The sequence below is a fragment of the Poecilia latipinna genome, unplaced genomic scaffold (genome assembly GCF_001443285.1).
Source record: "Poecilia latipinna isolate Pla-1442-1.1 unplaced genomic scaffold, P_latipinna-1.0 Scaffold37, whole genome shotgun sequence".
Taxonomy (NCBI): Eukaryota; Metazoa; Chordata; class Actinopteri; order Cyprinodontiformes; family Poeciliidae; genus Poecilia; species Poecilia latipinna.
The window spans coordinates 766,161-788,101 of record NW_015112653.1 but is presented as its reverse complement, the minus strand read 5'-3'; the positions used below and the strand labels follow the sequence as shown (position 1 = coordinate 788,101).

The 21,941-nt window shown below is 38.0% G+C and overlaps 4 protein-coding genes across 10 annotated transcripts in view; 1 reads left to right on the top strand and 3 right to left on the bottom strand.

Annotated features, from left to right (window-relative positions):
- Positions 1 to 300: 300 nt before the first annotated feature.
- On the bottom strand, positions 301 to 3,279 carry LOC106954692 (claudin-10-like). The gene is made up of 5 exons (XM_015044394.1): positions 2,937 to 3,279; positions 1,386 to 1,547; positions 1,229 to 1,310; positions 1,033 to 1,140; positions 301 to 927 (listed from the first exon to the last, which is right to left on the bottom strand). Exons 1-5 carry the CDS (start codon positions 3,166 to 3,168, stop codon positions 738 to 740), a joined length of 774 nt encoding a protein of 257 aa, XP_014899880.1. The 5' UTR covers positions 3,169 to 3,279; the 3' UTR covers positions 301 to 737.
- Positions 3,280 to 3,999: 720 nt separating this feature from the next.
- On the bottom strand, positions 4,000 to 7,015 carry LOC106954998 (claudin-10-like). The gene is made up of 5 exons (XM_015044911.1): positions 6,649 to 7,015; positions 5,536 to 5,697; positions 5,346 to 5,428; positions 5,118 to 5,230; positions 4,000 to 5,046 (listed from the first exon to the last, which is right to left on the bottom strand). The coding sequence occupies exons 1-5, from the start codon at positions 6,878 to 6,880 to the stop codon at positions 4,860 to 4,862; spliced, it is 777 nt and encodes a 258-aa protein (XP_014900397.1). The 5' UTR covers positions 6,881 to 7,015; the 3' UTR covers positions 4,000 to 4,859.
- Positions 7,016 to 7,285: 270 nt separating this feature from the next.
- Positions 7,286 to 12,257, bottom strand: LOC106954680 (claudin-10-like). 2 transcript variants are annotated; one of them, XM_015044382.1, is made up of 5 exons: positions 11,864 to 12,257; positions 8,462 to 8,623; positions 8,274 to 8,355; positions 8,081 to 8,185; positions 7,286 to 7,946 (listed from the first exon to the last, which is right to left on the bottom strand). In XM_015044382.1, exons 1-5 carry the CDS (start codon positions 12,075 to 12,077, stop codon positions 7,790 to 7,792), a joined length of 720 nt encoding a protein of 239 aa, XP_014899868.1. In that variant the 5' UTR covers positions 12,078 to 12,257; the 3' UTR covers positions 7,286 to 7,789. The 2 variants fall into 2 exon arrangements, with proteins under 2 accessions (XP_014899868.1, XP_014899860.1); XM_015044374.1 differs by lacking the exon at positions 11,864 to 12,257 and adding an exon at positions 9,226 to 9,561.
- A 1,427-nt stretch (positions 12,258 to 13,684) lies between these two features.
- The window catches only part of LOC106954972 (multidrug resistance-associated protein 4), a 58,483-nt gene continuing 50,226 nt past the window's right edge, over positions 13,685 to 21,941 (top strand). For 2 of the 6 annotated variants that reach the window (XM_015044883.1, XM_015044866.1), the window contains exons 1-9: positions 13,685 to 13,971; positions 15,451 to 15,561; positions 17,798 to 17,918; positions 19,461 to 19,685; positions 19,776 to 19,865; positions 20,738 to 20,901; positions 21,003 to 21,128; positions 21,282 to 21,531; positions 21,737 to 21,844. In XM_015044883.1, the coding sequence (XP_014900369.1) occupies positions 13,898 to 13,971; positions 15,451 to 15,561; positions 17,798 to 17,918; positions 19,461 to 19,685; positions 19,776 to 19,865; positions 20,738 to 20,901; positions 21,003 to 21,128; positions 21,282 to 21,531; positions 21,737 to 21,844 (1,269 nt within the window). In that variant the 5' untranslated portion in view covers positions 13,685 to 13,897. Of the gene's footprint in view, positions 13,972 to 15,450; positions 15,562 to 17,797; positions 17,919 to 19,460; positions 19,686 to 19,775; positions 19,866 to 20,737; positions 20,902 to 21,002; positions 21,129 to 21,281; positions 21,532 to 21,736; positions 21,845 to 21,941 lie in introns of those variants that run through there. The other 4 variants (XM_015044857.1, XM_015044875.1, XM_015044888.1 and 1 more) reach the window with 4 other exon arrangements.

Sequence of the window (21,941 nt, the reverse complement as noted above, 5' to 3'; positions counted from 1 at the left end):
ACACAAACATTTCTTGTCCATTAATTCTTCATTTTTACATTTCTTTCTGATTTCAATAAAGCTCTTGGATAACATTGTAGAGGTGATCAGTTTTTTTTAAATTAATCTAATGCATTTGTACCCTGCTTTAAGACATTTCAATCCTAAATCAATACGGATACTGCCATTAGAAAATCTGAAATCACACTTTTGTTACCCTTGATAAGGATGTGTAAATATATAGGTCATAAATTAGAGCAAAGTAAGTTTTGTGAAGTTTAAAAGTTTTGACATGAAAAAAGACAAAAACTGTTTTATTACCGCAGCAAATTTAATCAGTTAACAAATATCCTAAACAAAACAAACTAATTTGCTTCAAAATTTGCTTAATTGACTGATTGAATCTAACTTGTTTAAATTGTAGTCATTTTATGATTTATTATCCCTTTGGGAATATGAGCAATCTTTAAAATCTGTCTAAACAGTCAATTCAACTGTTTAAAAGTAGCATTCAGTCTTTTGGGGTTATCATTTTGATGGTTTGTGAAAACCACCAAGTCAAAACATTTTCTACAGCAAAGAAAATGTTGCTATCCAACACAAGGCATGAACGAATTTCACTCTGAAAGCCCTTCAAGTAGATACAGTGATGAGATCTGAATGATCTGAAACATGTACATCTGACCAAAAAAAACAAGCATAAACAGATCAAATCTGTCAGGAGAGAAAATACTTTCCCATGAAACTATAGGCAAGAATCAGACATAAGCGTTGCTGCCCGTCTTCCTTGTTGTGCTTGAGATGACGGAGACGCTGCTGTTTCTGCTTCCGCTGGAGCTCCTGGACTTCCTGGTTCCTGTGATCTCTGTGCGAGCCGATGATGCGTAGCTCTTTCTCGATGGAACAAACGTGTAAGCAGGGTACTCTGTGACGGGGTACTTCTCTGGCCTGTGAGGATCAAATTCAACAGATATACAGTTGTATTTTAGAGAACAATGGAAAGGGCAAATGTTTTTTTTTTATTTTTTAAACTTTTTAATATCAGTATCTGACCTTGATTTGAAGGCTTCCCTCCCTGCTAAGATACTATAAATAAGGCCTCCAGCGACAAGCAAAGTGGAGCCACCCCAGCCAATGAAGACTCCAACACCTATCTCAAACCTGGTAACAGACGAAAAGAGAAAAAAGCTACCCAGCTGTCGATTTGTATTTGCAGACAAAGGTTGACTATTTAATGGGTTACACATACTTCTGTTCCACATAGTTTGGGTTCTGAAACTCTGAATTGATTTTGTGTCCATAATATGAGAACGCCACCATTGCACACATTCCTGAAATGATATAGGGACATTACTTTAAATGGTGAAACACTGGGTTTACATCAGTGAGATCTTTCTGGGTTTTACCTCCTATAAGGTAGTTCATCCCTCCAGCAAAGGTTACTTTTGCATTGGTAATCTCTGAGCCCCCAATCTTAGTGCACTTCATTCCCACTAAGACCAGGATGGATCCAAAGAAAGCCAAAATGATAGAAGTGATGATGAGAGCCCGGCACATATGGATGTCCCCTGTTGAAAAGCAAAAATAGTTTGAATATGTTTTGGATTTAATCAAACAGGGTATTGAAAAAGTACTCATACCCCCCTGAACCACAAATCTCAATGTATTTTATTATGCTTTTTTTGTATTACATCAATACACAGTTGTTCATAATAGAAAAAGTGTAAGAATAAAAAAAACATGGTTTTCTGGAAAAGCGATCCTTGCATTCCTCTTTATCCACTTGCTTTGATGCCCCTAAAAAAAAAACTAGTTCAATAATCTATCTTGAGAAGGTACTTATTTTGCAAATGATCCACTTGTGTGTGATTTACCAGATCACACACAGGTGATATCAGTATAACTACATCCATTTGTTTTTGAAAACTTCAGAGGTTTGTTAGTGAACATTATAGAACAAACAGAAGCAGAAACACCAAGGAACATATCAGAGGGGTCAGGGAGAAAGTTGTGAAGACACTTTAAGAAGAATTGAACATTTCACAAAAACACTATTATATCTATCATTGACACAACTTATCAAGTAATTGGCCAGCTGTCTAATCTGAGAGCTAAGAGAAGGAGAACATCAATCAGAGATGTATCTAATAGGTCAATAGTTTGTAGCCCATAGTAAGCCCATCGCTCTAATCATGTGATGGAAATGCTTTTCTGTGCGGACAACGGAAATTGGTCAATGATGGAAAAATGGGTGGAGCCAAATCCAGAATATTCCTTCAAAAAACACTTTGGATTTCAGCCTCAAATAAAAGCAAATTGACACTGAAGTGAAGCTTTGCTTTTGAGAAGGATAATGACCCTGAACATATATCCAGCACTGACGTGGAATATTCTAGATCAATGGTTCTCAAACCTGTTGATCAGCACCCTCAGTCCTTCATGTTTTAGATGCTTCTCTGCTTGACAACACCTGATTCAAATAATTGTTTTTCCTCCTCCTCATGCCATCAAGTCCTGCAGAAACTCTTTCAATCACCAATTCTTTTAAGTTAGATCCATAGAATCAGAAAAATGGAGAATAGTGGCTCCTTGGGACCAGGATTGAAAAACACTGGTTTAGATCATTACTAATGTGTGGCAAGACTGGAAAATTGTCCCGATGACTTAGCTGGAGATATTTTTCGAGAAAGAATTAGAAAAAAGTTTTTTTTGTCTCCATCTTAAAACCAGTAGAGACAAAGACTAGAAAAAACTTGCAGCTGTATTTGTAGAGAAAGGCGGTGTTATTACAGGGCTGAATTCATGGTGTCCCTTGTGTTTCATTCACAATTATTCACCATTTTGTCAGAATTTTTTTTACAGAAATATGCAATGTAATGCACTGAAATTTGTCATAAGGAAAGAAATCTGAATAAGCACAGAAAGCGGGAATACTTTTGAGAGGATGTTGTACTTACAATTCAGTGCCAGCATTGATGGGATTCCCTTGCAGTCAGAGACTCCCGTGGAGTCAGAAATGCAATCTTTCCACAGGTTGGAGAAGTAGTTTGATGTTGTCAGGACAATAGAGTTGACCTCAGACCAAGTCCAGATCTCAATGGGCTGAGTGGAACAGACCAAAATCCACCCGGCCACGCAGACCACAAAGCAGCCGATCTCTATGTACATCACCACAGTCCTGTAACCCATGTTGGCCCCCCAGGTTCAGATGTAAAAATAACAATCTAAGCTTCTGAAATTCTGGAACGCCTCAGTTTCGGACCTGTTCAAAGCTCCCTGCTCACCTCTGCTCTAAGATGGAAAAACACACACACACACACACACACACGCAGCCATGTTTGTGTACATCATCACATGTTTTGCCTTGAAGTGTTCTTTGTGTTTTGTAAAGATCGGTCAAGCTGTTATGTTTCATGTTTATACCCAGGAACCTTCCAGCATGATTTGGTTTTGGTCTGCTCTTTCCCTCAGAGTTTATTAAAGTCAAATGTGACACTTTGAGAGAAGACTCCTTATGCTCAAACAAGTGATGTTCTATGGTAATGTCCATGCAGTTCTACTAAATTTGTTGGAGAAATAACAAATCAAGTTGCCGCTCACTGAAAGTCAACAGAATGTGTTTATTATACTGATCATATGGACAAAAACAGCTTCTCCAGAAAAAGTGATACTCATAATGGCTGCTTTAAATCACAATGTTAAGAGTAAACACGATCAAAAACAGCACAACTTGGCAAACACAGAACATGAGCTAATAACAAATTATTGATGCTTATCATGCAAAGGACAATTGATTTCTATCCAGAAAAGCTGTCCAACCTTTATATGAAAATGTCATAATTGAAAAGATACTCAAATAAAAAGGGCACAAAATATTCTTAATGCTTACTTGTTTGTCTCAAAACTGACAAGAAAGAGCAAAATGCCTTCCTTTTTTGTTTATAGATGGGTTTCAGATTTTTAACACTGGAAGTGATTTTTCTTCTTCTTTTTTGTTTGTTTTCAAAAATGGTCAACACATTTTTTTGGTCAATATCTGATTTGATTTCTTTTTTATTAAAAAAAAAGTTTACTGTGATGAAAAAAAGTAACATATTAATTGTTTAGTTCTATACTTACACTTCTCCTTTTTGCACTGATTCACATCTTTTGCATTAGTTTCTTGTTTTTAAGCAAACCTGAAGACCCCTCTAGGGGATTTGTGTCCTGTTTATTTTAGTTTTGTGTGTATTTGCATAAATTAGGTACTGTTATTTTAGCGACTGTTGCATACTGTGTTTGTTCATGGTTTCTCAGAAGTGTCCCTGAGCCCGTGGATGAGTTTCTTCAAATTCCTCAGGAGTTTGAAGTTTTCCCATCCACACACTTATCTCTCCCAATTCACGGTCAAAGTTGAAGATCAGAAATTGGGTAAAAACAGAAAGTTTTACTTTTTGACTCCACCCTGATAGCTTGGGAAATTACCCACTTTGCTGCAGAATAGGACCCAATCTGTCCATGAATCGTCCTCTCTAACCTATCAGCATTTCATGAGCAAAACACAGAGACACTTGAACCTCTGCTTGAGGGAGAGACTAGAGTGAGCACACCTCATTTCTCCAATTAAAAAGCCACAACCTCAGACTTACAAGTTGAAAGATATTTGAACATTTTCACATCAATTTCACAACAATCCTTACTTGGTGTCATATGAATTGTTTAAAAATGGTGAAATCCAAAAACTCAGACTTTGCCTTTTGGCTAATTGATAAAAAGCAGTGACGAAAAACATAGTAATGATAGAAAATGATACAAAATCATTGCATTCAGTTTAGTCAGACATTATACACTTTCTTCCAACCCTGCTGCAGAACTTTGCAAGTCTTGAAAGAGCTGCGGTACTACACAAATGCATCTCTTTCTGACAGTTTTGGTGTAGCTTGAGACAGCCTTGAGATCTTGGTGCTTGATCGTCCTGAGGCGTAAGACCCATAGAATCGGGAGGGTTCGTAGTATCCTGTGTACAAACTTCTTCCTCTGTAGGATGGGGGCATGTATGTTGGTCTGCCATATACCTCTATCACTGTTCTAAAAAAGCAAAACATAAAGTTAATGGTCAACTTATTACATACGAAAGAAGAGATGAGTGGTTGACATACCTATTAGGGTAGATTACTTTGATGACCGTCACAGCATACAGAACAGCCCCAAAAAATATTAAAAAACATCCCACCAAACCCAGAAATATGGGTGGTCCTAAATCATACCTAAAATAAAAACAGAAAAAAAAAATTCACATTTTAATAATGTAAAACTTTTGATTAGTATTTTCCTATAGCGACAAAAAAAAAAAAAAAAAAAAAAAAAAAAAAAAAACTTATCACAAATTCTCCTGCTGGTAAATTGGTAGCAAAAGCTGATCTGGCAACTCTGTTGATGTATAAGCAGTAGGCAACAAGATTTGACACACCTGTGTGGAAAGGTTTCGACGAAACCAAGAAATAATTAAAGGCAAAACATTTCTTCCATTTCTTTTTTTTTTTTTTGTGAAAAACACACCTGAACTCTTGTACTCACCACCAACAAAATGAAAAACGGCTCCAGAAAAGACTAGCTTGTCTTTGGTTGGTTCCGCTCCACCGATGTAAGTGCACTCCATCCCAACAAAGCAACACACGACTGCAAAGAATCCAATCGTCAAGCCGCACATTAGCAACCCCCGAACTGCCTGGACGTAATCTGTCAGCAACAAAAAATATGAAGAAAATGTTATTGGTTGTACTTTTGTCTTTTCTTGCTGCGAGAAGGTTCTGGGTTTATTAGGTCCTGGCTTGGCGTCTGTCTGCACGCAGTTTGCATGTTTGACTCCTGTTTACTCTGGTTTCCTCCGCTTAGAACCCTAGAAACATGATTGTTGGTTTGCCTTGAGTTAGTTAGTCACTATTTAGATGCAGAGACCAGAAGCCCAGAGGACACTTGTGGATCAACATTGTTAGACTACTTTTTAGACTCCTGTTCTCCCAACCCAGAAATGGAATTAGACCAAAGGATCCTTAGCAACAGGAGCACCTAGTTACATGCATACTTTAGATCAACATTAGATTATTTTTCTTCTTTTGTTCTTTTTCTTCTTTTTCTTTCCTTTGGTTTGTTATTTTGTTTGTATTTCCTTTTAACTCATGTAAAGCACTTTGAATTGCCTTGTTGCTGAAAATGTGCTATATAAATAAAATTACCTTACCTTACCTTAGTTAGAGGATGTACAACAGTACAATTGGAATTTGGAATTGCATTTAGTGGTGAAGAACTTATGTTAAGCATATCTTTAGAATATGAAACAATCATCCTCCACACATGATAACTCTCCATTAAATTTTTGAAGAGTTAATGCCCCAAAGCTCATTCAGATATGTCTAAAAATTCAATAAAGTAGACAGAAGGTCTGCCTTTTGGGCTGAGACACTAAATCCACTGTTTGCCGAAGCCAATTTTTATTAAATGGCGTATATAGCACACCTAACCGATTAGACTGCCCTAAATTATTAGCTGATGAATCATTAAATAAATTCAGTATGTTTTTGAAAACATTCTGACTCTTCATATCACTTTGAGGGTGTCTCAACATTTATCGTTAAAACACAGTGAATTTTACAATTAATAAACTTGATTTTTTAAAGGAAGACAACTTACACAAGACACTCCAGAGGACCCCATAGTCTCTACAGTTGGTGACGGCAGTGGAGTCGGTGTAACAGTCCTTCCACAGGTTGGACCAGTACCAGGCCACCTTGATTATGAAGGAACCGCCTTGTCCTCCGATCTGGCTGATTCTCCAGTAGTCCATTGCCATGGTGCACAAAATGAACAGCCATCCCAAAGAAGTGATCAAGAAGCCAAATATTTGTATCAAACGCTTCTTCATTGCTGGATTGACGAAATCTGCCAATGCAGCATGGAGGTAAAAAAAAAATAAAACGATCGGAGCTCACACGTCTACATTTGAGTCGGAAAGGTCCCATATGTCATAGCAGAGGATGGAGATGATGACACTGTGTTTGTGTTATTTTTGTGGGTGAGGGCTGTATGACATTGTGCAAGATGTTTATAGTAAACCTTCTGCAGCCCGTCTTTAGTTTTGATTGTTTCACATCAGCTCAAGCCACTCTAGTCGAGGGAGGAGCCTTTGATGCTGTGCATACAGAGCTGCTGCTCCGTCACACAAGTCCAAGATTTAATGACTGTAATATTAATGTTTCTATTTGCAGAGATTGTGAAAAATCAATGAAGAGGGGTTGAAATGTCTTTAGGAAAAACTACTAGAACAAAATCAGATCTCAATATTTTTTTTAATCTATTTTGATATAAACACAACTAAAAATACACAATGACAAATGTTCAAATGTATCAAATGTTACAATTTCTAAATTTGTCAGTATGGCTTTGATACAGTTACAGGTACAAGCAACTAAACCAAAATGCAAATAAAAGTAACATACATTCAAAAGTTTCATAGAAATACACAGAGAATTATGACCATATTTGATCAAACAAGCTCATTCCTGGTCCACACTTTTCATGTTTTTATATTCAGAACGAAAACATTGAGTAAACTATGTCAGAAAACCTTTAAAGTACTTTGCCTTGAAGACAAAAAAAAAAAAAAAATAAAAATTTAAAACTGAAATACAGGTGAAACACAAATCTATTTCGTGACCTCAGCTGCTATTAGACTGAACCCCACTGCTGCTGTTGTCACATCTCACATGCTGAAGGTAAAACTCCTAAAAGTCCACCAACGACTTTAGGTTTAAAAGATTTGGATTCACCTCCCTTACACATATGCATTTTTATCAAAGTGCTGCACCCTGGAGGAGCTGCTGTTGTCTGCAGCATGCCCTTCCTTTACAGGCTTCGTCTGCCCTCTTGTGTAGGCGGTGATGTGTGAATGTGAGGCAGCGCCTCTGTAGATATAGTTTGCCTGACTGTGGCTGCAAAGGAGAAACAGCACAGCTTCATCTTTACAAGTCAAACTCCTTTAGGGCTCACAAACATGAATTACATAGAGGTTGCTTTAAAAAAAAAAAAATCTAATGCATAATGCAAACACGTTGCTGATACTAACCTTCTTGAAAAAGAATCTGCAACTGAGAAGCAGAAGACACTGCCCCCCAGAATGCAGAGGATACCACCGGCCCAGCCGATGAAGAGAGCAGCTCCCAGCTCATACCTGGAGACAACACAAAAATACTTTTAGGCTATGTCCCACAAGCGTCTCAGTTGAAAAACACAAAAGAGACCTTCAGTATAAAACTTACTTCTGAGACATAAACATCGGGTCAAAAAACTCAGTTGTTATCCGGTGTGCATAGAGAGAACAGGCAGAAAGTGAGCAGATGCCTAAGAAGAAGAAGAAGAAGAAGAAGAAGAAAAAGAAGAAGAAGAAACAAGCAATTAAATGGTTTTGAGAACATCTTTGCCGCTCAGACAGATCATGTGCACTTACCACAGAGAATAAAGTCTACACCAGCAAAGCAGGCGATCCTGGCTTTGTTCTTGTCGCTTCCTCCAATTTTGGTGCATTTCATTCCTACAAGAGCAAACACGGAACCGAACAAACCCAAGCAGATGGCTGCAATCATCAGTCCCCTGCAAGCCTGGATGTAACCTGTGAAACAGAAGCAAACCAAACCTGTCTGGAATCCAAAGAGTATTTTGTCTTCATTTGGCGGTTTTCAATCTCAGCTTAAAACACAGCAAGGTCAATAAGCTACTGACCTTCTGAACTCTTTACACAGAAAGCATGAAGAGCAATTGACCATTACTGCTGCCAGGCAATTTTTGGTAACTTTGTTGGTATGACATTTGTCACTCCAATCAGCTTCTGAGGCAAAGATTACCTCTAAAGTCAACCCCTAAAAGTAGTCATCCATGGCCAACACTGCCTGAGGCGCCTTGTAAATCTTCTTTATGGTTTTCAAGTTCCAAGAAGAAAGGCTAAACATTAACATATTTGGGTGTAAATGAGTGTTTCATTGGAAACTTGCCTTGGGCATCCTGTCATCTTTTTGTCTATAAACTTGAACTTGAATTTTCTAACAAAACTGAAGGAGGAAACAAGCTGGTGTTTAAAATGTTTTTTTTAAAACGCTACGGGAAGAAGAAAGTTAAACACACATTTCAGCTTTGTATAAATCAAGTAAAACAAATAAGAATGAGGTAAAGCAGCCACTGCAATGAATAACGGATCATTTTAAAAATGGAGCTGACCATCCAGAGCCAACATTGACGGAAAGTCTCTGCAGTTGGAGATCCCCGTCGAATCGGTCACACAGTGCTTCCACAGATTGGCCCAAAAAGTAGATGTGGTAATGACAGATCCATCGTTTGAGGAGACCTTCCAGAAGTCCATTGACACGGTGGAAGACTCCAGTATCCAGCCCGATGTAGTTAAGACAAAAGCCATGATCTCCTGATACATGCCGCTCATGCTGCAAGGACGACTCCTTCACGCCGCCCGGAACGATAATTCAGGTGGCACGGGCGGAAATTAATTAATGGCTGAGAAAAACTTTTTGGGAAAAGGTATCTTTGCTCTGCTTGAGTTTGTTGAATGGATAGTGAACAATTGATAGTTAATGTGTTGTGGACAGTTATATTCCGAAGGGAGGAGTTTGGCCCTAAACATCAACAGGTGGCCAATGGTCAGCCCTTTCACAAAGTCACTGTGACTCAGAGCTGCACTGGTAGGGACTGAAATCACAGAACGTAGATGGTTAGTGAAGTCGTTACTAAAGAAGTTAGATATTCAAGCTTGGCACACGTCCAGAACGTGTTCGGGGTGTTTATGGAAAAGTTTTAATGTAGAAGCACAAGGAGAAAACCTCTCCTTGCTCTATATTGAGCTTTGTCAACATTCCGTCATCTTCTATTTTTCCTTGAGAGAACATATCCTTCACTCTCTCTCACCTTGTAGAAGGTTGAGATTAATGCTCAACTTAAGTGTTGCAGCTTCCTCTTAGTCCTGAAATAGCAAGTTTTAGTTGAATTATTAACATTATCTCACTTTAATCTCAAAAGGGTGAATTATACTCTCAGTTCAAAGAAAGGAGATGTTGAGATTACCAGCAATGTTCCAAACATAAAAGAACAGAAGATGTTTACTGCCAAACTAAAGATTTATCCTGCTTTATTGATGTGAATCAGAGCTCCATCTTGTGGCTGAATGCTCCAAGTACTGAATCGTCTATTGCACTGCAGTTGATTCAGCTTGCTCAGGGCATGCTGAAAAATTAGTTACTTTTAAAGTACAAATATTTTACAGGTATTAAAGTTGTACTATTTATTTATTTTAAAGGGGCCCGATATATATTTTTCTTTATATAGGCGTGAGTATTCAGAGTTTTTGCTCATTAAAAGAAAGTGATCTTGTAACATGCCAGAAGTGATTTAGCTTATGTGGGAGCTCCAGTTTTTATCATGTTAGATTTAGATTAGTAATTTGTTGTCAATTTGTTGATAATCACAAGTGAACAAACATAAATTTAGCATCGATCTGATATGTTAAGCTTTCCATAGGGGAGATAAATCTGGTACTTGCAGAAGTTTCACATAATTTCATTATCCTAGAACTATTGAGCAGGGATCTTATGATCATTCAAAGCAAAACGAATCAGAACTCCTCAAAATGGACTGCTTTTAGAAACTGATAAGTTGATTCGAGATAATAGAAAAGATATTGAAGACTTTCTGCCTCTCAAATTTAATTTGATTGTCCTGTTAAGCCTGGGTTATTGTAGTCAACAAAAGAATTAGGGAAAAGAAGAAACTTATCGGAGAAAACTAAGCGAATCACAGTGCCTTCCGAAGACGAACCTTTTCAAATTATGTCACGTCACGACTGTAAACTTCAGTGTATTTTGATATAATTTAACACTAAGCAATGGTGAAGTGGAAAAAAAAAAAAAAGAATACAAGCCAGGAAAAAATTCAAGTCAGGAATCTCACTTTCTCACTTTAATTTCAGTATCAATACAGCTGCTTTCTGTGGAGACATCAGAGTGTTGAGAGGTGGTAGAGGCAGCACGATGCTGTGGGGGGAGGTCCCATTTGAATTTTTCCTCAAACAAAGTAGGGGACAAAGGAACATGTAGGAGAAGATTAGACCAAAACTGCAGGGTTTCTTTCTGGTTGATAACAGTAAAAAGTTCTGAATCCATACATCACACTTGTCAGATTTCTATTTGTAAAAAGAAAAATGTAGAACATAATTAATTTCCCTTGTCAGTTTTTGGTATGTCCAAAAAAACCCCCAAAAACATTAAAGTTTGAGGTTTTTATGTGACAAACAGCAAAGGAAAATTATTGTTACTGTAAGGACAAATTTAATATGTATTGTGAAATAAGTGTGGCTAAATACATTTTGTGATTTTCTTTATGAAACATAGTGTTGGATTAACGTAACAAATATTTTGAGCATCAATCGTGTGCTCCTTACGTCCAGTAAGTTCTGAGCATCTTTTCATGCGTTTGCTTACGTTGCACTGATGTCTAAGTAATAATACTGGTAATTTACACTGATGTACTTCCTTCCACTGTATTTTATGCACAATGTAAACTTTTGTAAAACTAAACTGTTTCAAAATTAAGGCAGTATCATAATTTGCTCAACTTCATTTTTTTACTGGTGTATCATTAACCAAGCTATTACTTACTTTCCACCACGACTCTAAAAACATTCATGGTTTAACATCTCCATTTTTTTTTTTTTTTTACACATTTACCACATTTAAAACACAAACTTTCATCTGGAAAAACATAATCACTTTATTATTTGCTGTCTTAAATTAAAAAAAAAAAAAAAGTTAACTTTTTGGAAGTCTGAAATCAGAATACAGTGATCTCTTACCTTCAAGGTTGAAGATGGTAAGATGAGGTCTGCAGTGTAGCGCTCCAATGGCATTCCCAGCACAGTTGTTCCACAGACCCTGGAGCACCCATGTGGCTGTAATGACCGAGGATGCTCGGCTCGTGGCCCTCCACTCATTGGACACCGTGGCGGCGATGGTGGCGCAGAGCCCGGCTAGGCCACTGAGGAAAGCCAGAATCTGCCAGCCTGTCATTTGATAGCTTTAATAATGTGTGCTGTCTTTGTCAATATCAAGATATAAGGAGAAATAAAAAAGACCTCAGGCAGGTAGAATTACACTGTGGACATGTGTTTCACAAAGATGATTAACAGACAGGACATCTTGATCGCTCACCTTGTGAGGGACGGACACGCGTGTCTCAAAGTGAACGAGTAAAGGAAGGATGAGCATGCTGCAAAAATTAGTTAGGCATTACATTTTCGAAGGGAAAAAGAGAGAATCCTTGATTTGTGTGTTCTCATTATGCCAAGTATCATATTAACATAAAAATAATAAAGAAGTAATCATTAATCCTAAACAAAATAGGAGACAAACAGGTGACAAAGTCCAGTTACTGGTTCATCTATTTTAGCACACAGTATTTAGCAACTGTGAGAGTAATGATTACCAGCTGTTTTATGAACATGTATGTCATTGTTCATGTTACCTTGAAGAATAGGATCTGAAGTAGAAAATGTGGATCCAAATGGCTCATAATTTTTAAAAACGCTTCTGTTTTAATTTGAAAGCTCACCAGTCAACATCCCACCAAATTATCTGTACCCACTTGCAGAGTTTCAAAGTTTCAGTGCATTAGGCTCCTCTATCATTACATAAGATGCACAGCCAGAGGTCAGTTTATTTTTCCATAAGTCTAAACTGAACACCTACATTCTGGTCCAGAAAATTTGGCACATTCTTTGCAAAATAGATCAGTTAGACTGGAAGGAGATGTAACGCCACCATGATGTTTCATCAGGGGAAGGATGGTTCAGATTCATGTGCAGCAGTGTTGCGCATATAACATTTTACATGTCGGTCAAATTTTTCAATGTTGGTTTTATTTGATCATAGCACCTTGTTCCACATGAATGCTGTGTTTTACATGGCTTTTAACAAACAGCCAACAGGACATCGTGTCACTTTCCTTTATGTTTTGAGGTGAGGTTGTTTTTCTTTGCAGATTTCAGAAGCAGTCTTATAGTTTTTGAAGTTTTGCATTCTCCGCATTTCCAACATTTCCGAGCTCTTTCTACATTGTGGCTTTTACTGACAATTTTGTGCAGGAAACATAAAATTCTGACCAAACAGGCAACTGTTTGGACAGCACAAAGGGGCTTCCACGCAATTCTTAATTCAGATATCTAAAAATGTAACTTTGACTAGTCATAACTACATTCAAGATATTTTAAACCGTTCCATCAAATTTACGCAGGTAAATCTGTAAATGTAACCATCAAAAGCCAAATAACAAACTCGTATAGTATTTTAAAACTCAAAATGCACATTTCACTTTACACTGACCCAGAAGAAGAAGAAGAGCTGTTGAATATAGTCATTTCAGACCATGGGCTCTCATTGATTTTGCAACATTTGTCTGTTGGATAATAAATTAAGGAACAAAAATCTGAAGATCCGCTTCGGAGTCGAGTGAGCCGAAGCGGATCACGCATGCGCAAAGCTGCTTCTCGTCAGATTTTCCTACTGATTTTCCTATTCACCGAGATAGACATAGCTATCTATCCGAATAGATAGCTATGTCTATCTCTCGGTGCTATGTGACGTAGCATCGATGTGCGCATGCGCATTATCACAAGGTAGGGGGGTTAAATGAACTGGTTGCACAGATAGTTACAACACCGGGACACCGGCTGCCAATCTCCTGCAGTAATCCTGCCCTGAATGTCACAAGGGCCGAATCTGACACACAGAAGAGTTCATAACAGGTGCTCTCGCTGTGTTTTCACCTCTATATCTCTCTGGGACATAGCCTGCAGAAGCAGCCTGCTGGGTTTGCTTTCACTGTTGGGGCAATGGAACCTCTGAATAAGGAGAAGGAGGATAATCCGTCAGCCACAGCTAATCTTCTCTCCAAGATTTTCTTCTGGTAAGAAAAACTGCCCTTTCCCACTGACAGTGTGGCGTGACCTGAGCTGAACAGAGAGCTTTGCAGAGTGCATGGGCAGTGGACAGTGACGAGACCCTTTCCTGGATGTGATAACAGGTAGCTGCAGAGCATCATATTAGGCAGAAAGTTCTGCTTTTTAGCATTAAAACAATACTCCACTTTAATTCTAGGAGAAAAAAACAAGCTTGAGAAAGGATTTATGTACAAAGTCAACATAAGCCCTTTTATTGGCCTAGTTTTATTTGTGTTAACATTGCTTTATGTATAGATGTTCTTTTATTAAGGATTGTTATATTTCCATTTGCAATAACAATAATCCTAAATTGCATTAAATTATCTGCGTTAACATTTTTGTACAACATTAGCTGTTACTGTTGAAATATTGGGATTGCCAATTGTCTTCAAGCATGAAATAATAAAAAAAAGAAAAAAAAAGCATTTTCAAATAGTGTCTTCTTTAAATGAGTTTTCCATACCGATGATATTTACATGCACAGTATAAAAAATGCACAATGTTTCTCACTGACTGACATCAACACAGACTAAACTTTTTCTGTTTAGGAATTTTGGCCTATTCCCTTTGACAAAACTGTTGTCTTTCTCACACATACCCCTGTATCTCTGCTAAGAAACTTTCTCCAGGATAGAGAGGACTTGAACCACTTTACAACTAATTTGGTAGTGTGCCTAAAATCACTGTCCATTTTAAAGATCCATTGGTGCTCAGGTTGAAACATCCTGGCAGGCGTTGCTTTAATATTTTCACACTATGTTCCTTCCTCATGATGCCATCTATTTTGTGAAGTACAGCAGTTGCTCCTACAGCACAACACTCTAACACACATAATACTGCCACCGCCGTACCTCACAGCTGGGAAAATGTTCTCAGGCTTGCAAGTTTTTGCCTTGTTTTCTGTAAATGTAATGCCGATCATTATGGTCCGATTGTATCCAAGTGGAGGCCTATGATTTTATTCCTGACATGTTTTCTGATTTCTTTAGATTTTTCAATGCCACATTAGGATGATTAAGACTATTTCAGTGACTGCTTTAAAGTACATCCACATATGCGTTTTTATTTAACTTGAGTGGTATGAATTAGCCACTCAGAAGCTTTCAAGGCTTTTACATGATTATCTGGGCTTCCCCCAGGCTCCTAGGGGCATAATCATAGCACATGTAAATCTTCCTTTTTGTCTGCGTTTCTCCCTTCCTCTTTTTCCCACCTCTCCCCCTCATCGTCTCGCTGTCTGTCTGACAGCGAGACGAAATGTCTGTTTGTGTAGTGAACAAAAAAAAGACATTTTGTTTATGTCTGTTTGGTTATACTAACTCTTTAGCATAACCAAATTTAACCTTGTCTATGTTTGAGGAACTTTTTTTTTTTGTCTGGTTGTTAGTTTCTTTTACTTATTGTTGTAAAAATAATTAACATGCGGTCATATATTGTATTCTTAGCTGGCTGAACCCCTTATTCAGAGTTGGGTACAAGAGGAGACTGGAAGAGGATGACATGTACAGAGTTCTCCCAGAGGACGCATCTCAGCGACTTGGAGAGGAACTACAGCGGTAACACACTCACTTATTTTTGTTAAGTTAGTGTAAAAGTATCTGTAGTCACTTACAGATAGTTGAATTCACTTGAGTTGAATTAGGATTCTATAGTAATTTGAATTTTAAAGAAATTCAGTGTGTTTTTTTTAGACACAAACTCTGCTTGGGCAGATCCACCATTATTATTCACCATCATAGTGTTATTACCCTGTTCTTCGTGGAACCCTCCAATATACGGCAAGCAGACAAGGCATTTTATTTGCTATTTTGATGCTGAAAAAAAAAAAAAAAAATCAAAATTAAGAACAGAGACATATCCAATCCAAATCTAGCACTTTACTTTGCCACACAGGACCAATTACATAGATACAAAACATAAAATAGTAAAATGACAAATACTTTAAGCACACATATAACTGGCCATGCAATCAAAACTAAAATAAATAAATAAAATGAAGTCAGAATATCATCTTTTGTCAAAAGTCAACACAAAAGGTGAATTTTAAGAAATTATTCAAAATCAGTCTGATGTGCTATGGGAAGACAAAAGAGAGATTCAAACATTTTATAACCACTGCAGTCCCTGTGCTGACAAACATCTAGGACATTCCTATCTTTATTTGACTTTTTCAAGACTTCCTCAAGTGTAGAAATCCTCCACTGTTCTCTGTTTCTATAATATCCTCTCTGTGCCTGTGCTCTAGTTGACTGACCCACACAAAATTTAACTCAGATTTAGATCCCTGAGGCCCTCTGGAAACCAATGCAACATTAGGTTTTAGGACAGTATAGGAGCTTGAGTTCAAATTTTACTGTTAGCTGTTAATAGAATAGGGTATGTTCTCAGGTTAAATGAACTTTATTTTCCATTGCGAAAGCTCAAGTGTCATAGCAAAACAGAGACCATTTTCTCCTCCAACTGCCTGACATCTTAAGCCTGCACCTCTTCCACATACGGCAGAGGCTGCTTTCTGTGAGGAAGTGTGGCCTCAGAGGGAACATTGTGCTTGGAGAAGAGCCCACCTATATTTAGATTGTACTTTTCAAACTCGTACATGAAGGAAAGCTTCTTTCCTACTGCTATCATAATAACTCCTGTGTTAGCCAACGATATGTTTGAATTTAGAGGTTGTGTTAATCAGATTTTTGGCATTGGAACAAAACTGAAATAGGATGCTTGAAACTTGGTGCATTCTGTGGTATCACAACTACAAATCTCAGTGGATTGTATTGGAATTTGAACATTTTTAGTTATTTTATTTTATTTATTTATGTATTTTTTTTTACCAGTATAGACATTTCAGTCCATCCCCTTGGCACACTTAAAATTAATTCCCACCAAAGATTTTCAGAATCCAACTAACTTCTAAACAGCAACATCTTTATAAATCGAGTTGTTCTGTGAAGGTGTCAGAGATTTGTTAGTGAACATCAATGAGCAATAAACATCATGAAGACTGAGCGACACACCAGGTCAGGGAGAAGGTTGTGGAGAAGTTTAAAGTAGGGTAAGGTTGGAAAAACAACATATCAAGCTTTACCATACCTAAAAGGAATATTCAAATTTAAATCAGTTTGTCACAAACCATGTGGTTTACACAGCAAACTCTCTGGGCTTTAAAGACCAAAATTAACTTCTTGCCAAAATGTTAATTTAAAACCACCCTGAACTCACCACAGCTAAAATGGCAGAGAAAAAAATATGATGCATTTCTTCAGCAGAAACGAGGAAGTTTGCCAGAGCTGAAGGGACTGTGGCTTGAACTAAATACAGGATTTACATACATTTAGAACAAAATACCTTGAACTTTGTTGTTGTAATGTGGTAAAATATGAAAAATGTGAAGGTGGTATGTTCTCAAACAAAATCCCATTGTTGCTTCTTTCTGTGAAGTCATGGGTACGTCAATGTTTATCATAACACTGTCCCTTTCAACCTTAATTCAGTTTACTCATTCAGTGCTGAGGCACATGACAAAACAAATACATCAAGTTTATATTCACCACGATATATTCAGTTCAGTCGAGTCATATAAATAAATTCAACTCCAATTCAATTTAAGTTTTACTTTGCTGTTTTTCATAGACCGAACTCGGTACTTAAAAAGGTAATTATAGGCAGCCAAGTATAAGACTTTTTAGTCTGAGACAGATTAGATGATTCTTGTTAAATACATTAATTAGGCACATAAGGTCATGTTGCTATTGATGGTAGTAGATCTTAGATAGATCTTTGTTTTTCTTTTTTAAGGTTTTGGAATCAAGAAGTTGAGCAGGCCATAAAAGATCTGCGGCCACCCAGACTTGCCAGAGCTCTCATCCACTGTTACTGGAAACCATACTCATTAATTGGGATGTACATCTTTATAGAGGTAGAAAGACCTCATATGCCCTGAATACTTCCACATTATATATCTTTGATCTAAACCACTTTATTGTAGTTCTGACTGCATGTTTAGAGTAATTGCCTTGGTGGAAGGTGAACTTCGCCCTTATCAAAGTTTTTACTTTACCATCGCCATAGGGTTCTTTGCACGTCAGCTTCCGTGTTCGGGGAAAAGCGGCTCGGTCGTTTCCGGTCTATTGAGAATGGTATTTTACACTAGGTGCTTGCAAGGCTTGGCCAAGGTAAAGATACTCCATCCACAAGGTAATGATGATGTACATCGATCCGAAGTACATCATCAACAACAAGTAAGCTGGAGAAAGGCTTTAAGATTTACACCTCGTTAAACATTCACGGATACTGAGGTGAGTTTTACTTTCTTTAAACTTTGTGGCTAACATTAACTTTAGCTAATGCTAGTAGGCAATATTCTCTGACATTTTTCTTGTAAAAATCTGCTATTTAAGTATCTAAACATTTAATCCATTCTAGCGGACAATGTTTTTACCTTATTTTGTACTTATTTTCAAGTATATTGTGTGTTTATTGTCGTTAGTGTCAAACAGAGGGAGGTTACGGTTCGCTCTTTTTGCTTCCGAAGCATGAGGAAGTTCAACAAGCCCCACAGCCTAACAGTAGGGCAGCTCTGCTGTCAGAGTTCCAGTTCAGCTGGCTGTTCAGGTTCAAAGTTGTTGTGCTACCATGTTCTTTAAGGTCTCTGTGTTATTTCGTTTTATTACTTTTGCATGCTTCTTGTGAAGAGATGGTGTTTACAGCAGTGCGTTCTGTGACTGTACTTGTTCCCATATACTCGTTCTTTCGGACGAAATATAGAAGTGATTTTATGGAAATAATACAGGGATGGCTTCTTTATTTACCATCCGTCTCCCTCCGGTAGTTTTAGGCTGAAGAAGCTGATCCGGAGTGCAGTGAAGGCTGCAAACTTTGCTGTGCGGCGTTAGCTTTAACTGGTAGCAACAAATATTTACAAGCCACCGTCTTCTTAATTCAGGATCGCTTGGAAATCCATGAAAACTTAAAATCCCATTATGTTTGGAAGACAACAGTGCTTTATTTCCATTTGAAATACGACTTTGTCTTTTGTAGCTGTCATGGTAACTCAAAGCAGAAACCAGAAAGCCGCATTTCGCTCACATGGATGTGACGTCAGCGCCGTACGTGCAAAGAGCCCAATGGTTCCATCCAAATTCTCATCACCTCCAACCAGCTTTCCAGTTTTCCAGTTTTCTGAAGGAAACCACCCCCTCAGCATGGCTAACATTAACTTTAGCTTATGCTAATAGGCAGCTGCCATCACCATGTTTCACCATGGGGATTATATGTTGATTCATTTGTCTTCCACTTTACAGTTATGGACTACTTTGTGTTGATCTACAACATAAAATCATTTAAAAGTATATTTGTGCTGAAAATGTGTAACAAGTTCAAGGAACATATACCCTTTCAAGACACATTGAAAGGGTATCTGTTCACATTTCTTTTGTTTTACTATTGTTTTGTCTATTAGGAATTTATCAAAGTCATTCAGCCAGTGCTACTTGGGAAGCTAATCGAGTTCTTTGAGAGCTACGACACTGCTGAGCCATCTTCGGTCTCTGAAGCTTACAGCTGTGCTGCAGGCATTTCATTGGCCACCATAGGCCTAGCTCTGCTTCATCATGTGTACTTCTACCAAGTCCAGCGGGCTGGCATGAAGATACGTGTGGCCATGTGCCACATGATCTATCGGAAGGTCAGTCGTCGTGTTGCTCCGCAGGAGAAATGTTTCCTTCTGTGCTGAGTTTATTCTGTAGACTTGATTTGACACCTTTGCTCTGCAAAGGCTCTTTGTCTCAGCAGCTCAGCAATGGCTGAAACAACCACAGGACAGATTGTGAACCTCTTATCCAACGATGTCAACAAATTTGATGAGGTAACTTGACATTCTATCCCTAAATATAGTTAGATTAAATCACAAGATTCTAGATTTTGATTTGATTTCTTTAAAAATCATAAGACATTTAGAGAAATTGTTCTATATGCAGATGCGCATACATTTGTTGCCACGTTCTCAAAAAATAAAAAAAATAGATAATTTTTCTTTGAACTAACTTGAAACTGACTAAATTAAAGATAAAAGTTAAATATTTTGTGTATTGAAAATGGCTTATATATATATATATATATGTAGCTTCCACAACCAATATGCTCTGTACTTCATAATGAGGTATTTGCATATGCCAACCAGTAGTTCATCCCCTTCTTTCAGGACAAACTGCTAGAGCTGTCTCAAGTTCACGTCACTGCAGTTTGTACATCTGTCCAAAGATTATCAGTAAGATTAAGGTCTGTGTTCGTGGAGGGCCATTCACAAACAATCTAATGTTTATTTCTCTGTAATTTCTGCTGTGCACTCAGTTGCATATTTTGGGTCATTATCCTGTTGAAAGACCCAAGGTCTGCAACTGAAGTTGAGCTCTCTGACACTGGGCAGCATTTTTCTCCGAAGGGTGACTTGGTCGACTCTTGACTTCATTGATCGCTGCAAAGATTGATGATTCACAGCACCAGATGCAATAAGGCTGCTGCGAAAGGAAACCAAACACCCTCCATGTTTTACAGTGGATATATTGTTCTTTTCTTTGAAAACTTGGGCTTTTTCTTCTGTACACTTAGAGCTGATGGATGTAACCGCTCTTAAAAGCATTCTTCAGAAATGTTTCTAAGTACTACAAAGTACGCATGTATACATTAGAAAAAACGTTGTTTATGTAGTATATCAGCCTCCTTTCCATCTCTCTTCAGGTTACCTTATACTTGCACTTCTTATGGCTCGGTCCTCTTCAAGCAGTGTCCGTGATTTTACTGTTGCTGTATGTCATTGGACCATCGTGTCTTGCTGGAATGGTGATCCTCTTCATTCTGATGCCGATACAAACCCTGTTTGGACGTTTGTTCTCCAGGCTGAGGTTTATTTTGGATCAGTTGCACCTTGGTTTGCTAGGTCTATAAAAGACCTTGCCTTGTGTTGCAGTCCCTCCATTTCTGCAATTTGTGTCCTTCTTTTCAGGGCTGAAACAGCAGCTCTAAAGGACGAGCGAATCCGCACAATGAACGAAGTTATTTCTGGGATCAGAGTTATAAAGATGTACGGGTGGGAGAAGCCTTTTGGCGCACTCGTGGATGAAGTCAGACGGTGCAGTAGAGTTTGTTTTTCACTCAATTTTCTTATGATGCGAGTTTCTAGTTTGCAGCAGAGCAGCGTCACATTTCATCATGCCCTTTAGTGAGATCTGTTATTATTTTTTTCAAAGCAGTATGTCATACCATTATCTTTCATTTGTTACAGAATGGAAATCTCCAAGATCATGCAAAGCTCTTACCTTCGTGGCCTGAACATGGCGTCCTTTTTTGTGGCAAGCAAGATCATCATCTTTATCACCGTCTGCATTTATGTGCTCACAGGAAACAGGCTGTCGGCCAGCAAACTGTTCATGGCTGTTTCCCTCTATGGGGCAGTCAGACTTACCATCACGCTCTTTTTCCCCTTCGCCATAGAAAATGTCTCGGAGTCTCTCATCAGCATCCAGAGGATACAGGTAAGGGCAAAAAGTGATCGCTCCTCACAGAAACTTGATTTTTCTCTTTTTACAATGTCAAGCAAAATGTCTTGAATAAAAGAGACTGAAAAATGCTAGCAGCAATTTCCACGAGATCTCACACAAACTAGGTTCAAATGTGCATTTCATCTGTTGCATCGCTGCAGATTTAATTGAAAAACTGCAATTTATCTTTTTCCTTAAGAAATTTCTTCTGCTAAATGAAGTTGCACCTCAGCATCTGGGAATGCCTTTGACAGACCGGAGGGACTGCATGGTTAAAATACAAGATCTGAAATGCTACTGGGATAAGGTGAGAAACACAAGGAGGAACTGCTGCACTCTCCTTTCTTTTCTTGGGCATGTGACTCAAATGTCTTTTTTTTTTAAATTTATTTTGGTTTTAACCC

Excerpts from the sequence above, each read along its gene's own strand:
- LOC106954692 (XM_015044394.1), bottom strand. The coding sequence starts at position 3,168 with ATGGGTTACAGGACTGTGGTGATGTACATAGAGATCGGCTGCTTTGTG. Across the intron at positions 1,548-2,936 it reads ATCAATGCTGGCACTGAATT|GGGACATCCATATGTGCCGG; the intron begins GTAAGTACAACA and ends GCTTTTCAACAG. Across the intron at positions 1,311-1,385 it reads GATGAACTACCTTATAGGAG|GAATGTGTGCAATGGTGGCG; the intron begins GTAAAACCCAGA and ends ATATCATTTCAG.
- LOC106954998 (XM_015044911.1), bottom strand. The coding sequence starts at position 6,880 with ATGAAGAAGCGTTTGATACAAATATTTGGCTTCTTGATCACTTCTTTG. Across the intron at positions 5,698-6,648 it reads GGTCCTCTGGAGTGTCTTGT|ATTACGTCCAGGCAGTTCGG; the intron begins GTAAGTTGTCTT and ends TGTTGCTGACAG. Across the intron at positions 5,429-5,535 it reads CGTTTTTCATTTTGTTGGTG|GTGTGTCAAATCTTGTTGCC; the intron begins GTGAGTACAAGA and ends CTTTCCACACAG.
- LOC106954680 (XM_015044374.1), bottom strand. The coding sequence starts at position 9,445 with ATGAGCGGCATGTATCAGGAGATCATGGCTTTTGTCTTAACTACATCG. Across the intron at positions 8,356-8,461 it reads TGTAGACTTTATTCTCTGTG|GCATCTGCTCACTTTCTGCC; the intron begins GTAAGTGCACAT and ends TCTTCTTCTTAG. Across the intron at positions 8,186-8,273 it reads CCGATGTTTATGTCTCAGAA|GTATGAGCTGGGAGCTGCTC; the intron begins GTAAGTTTTATA and ends TGTTGTCTCCAG.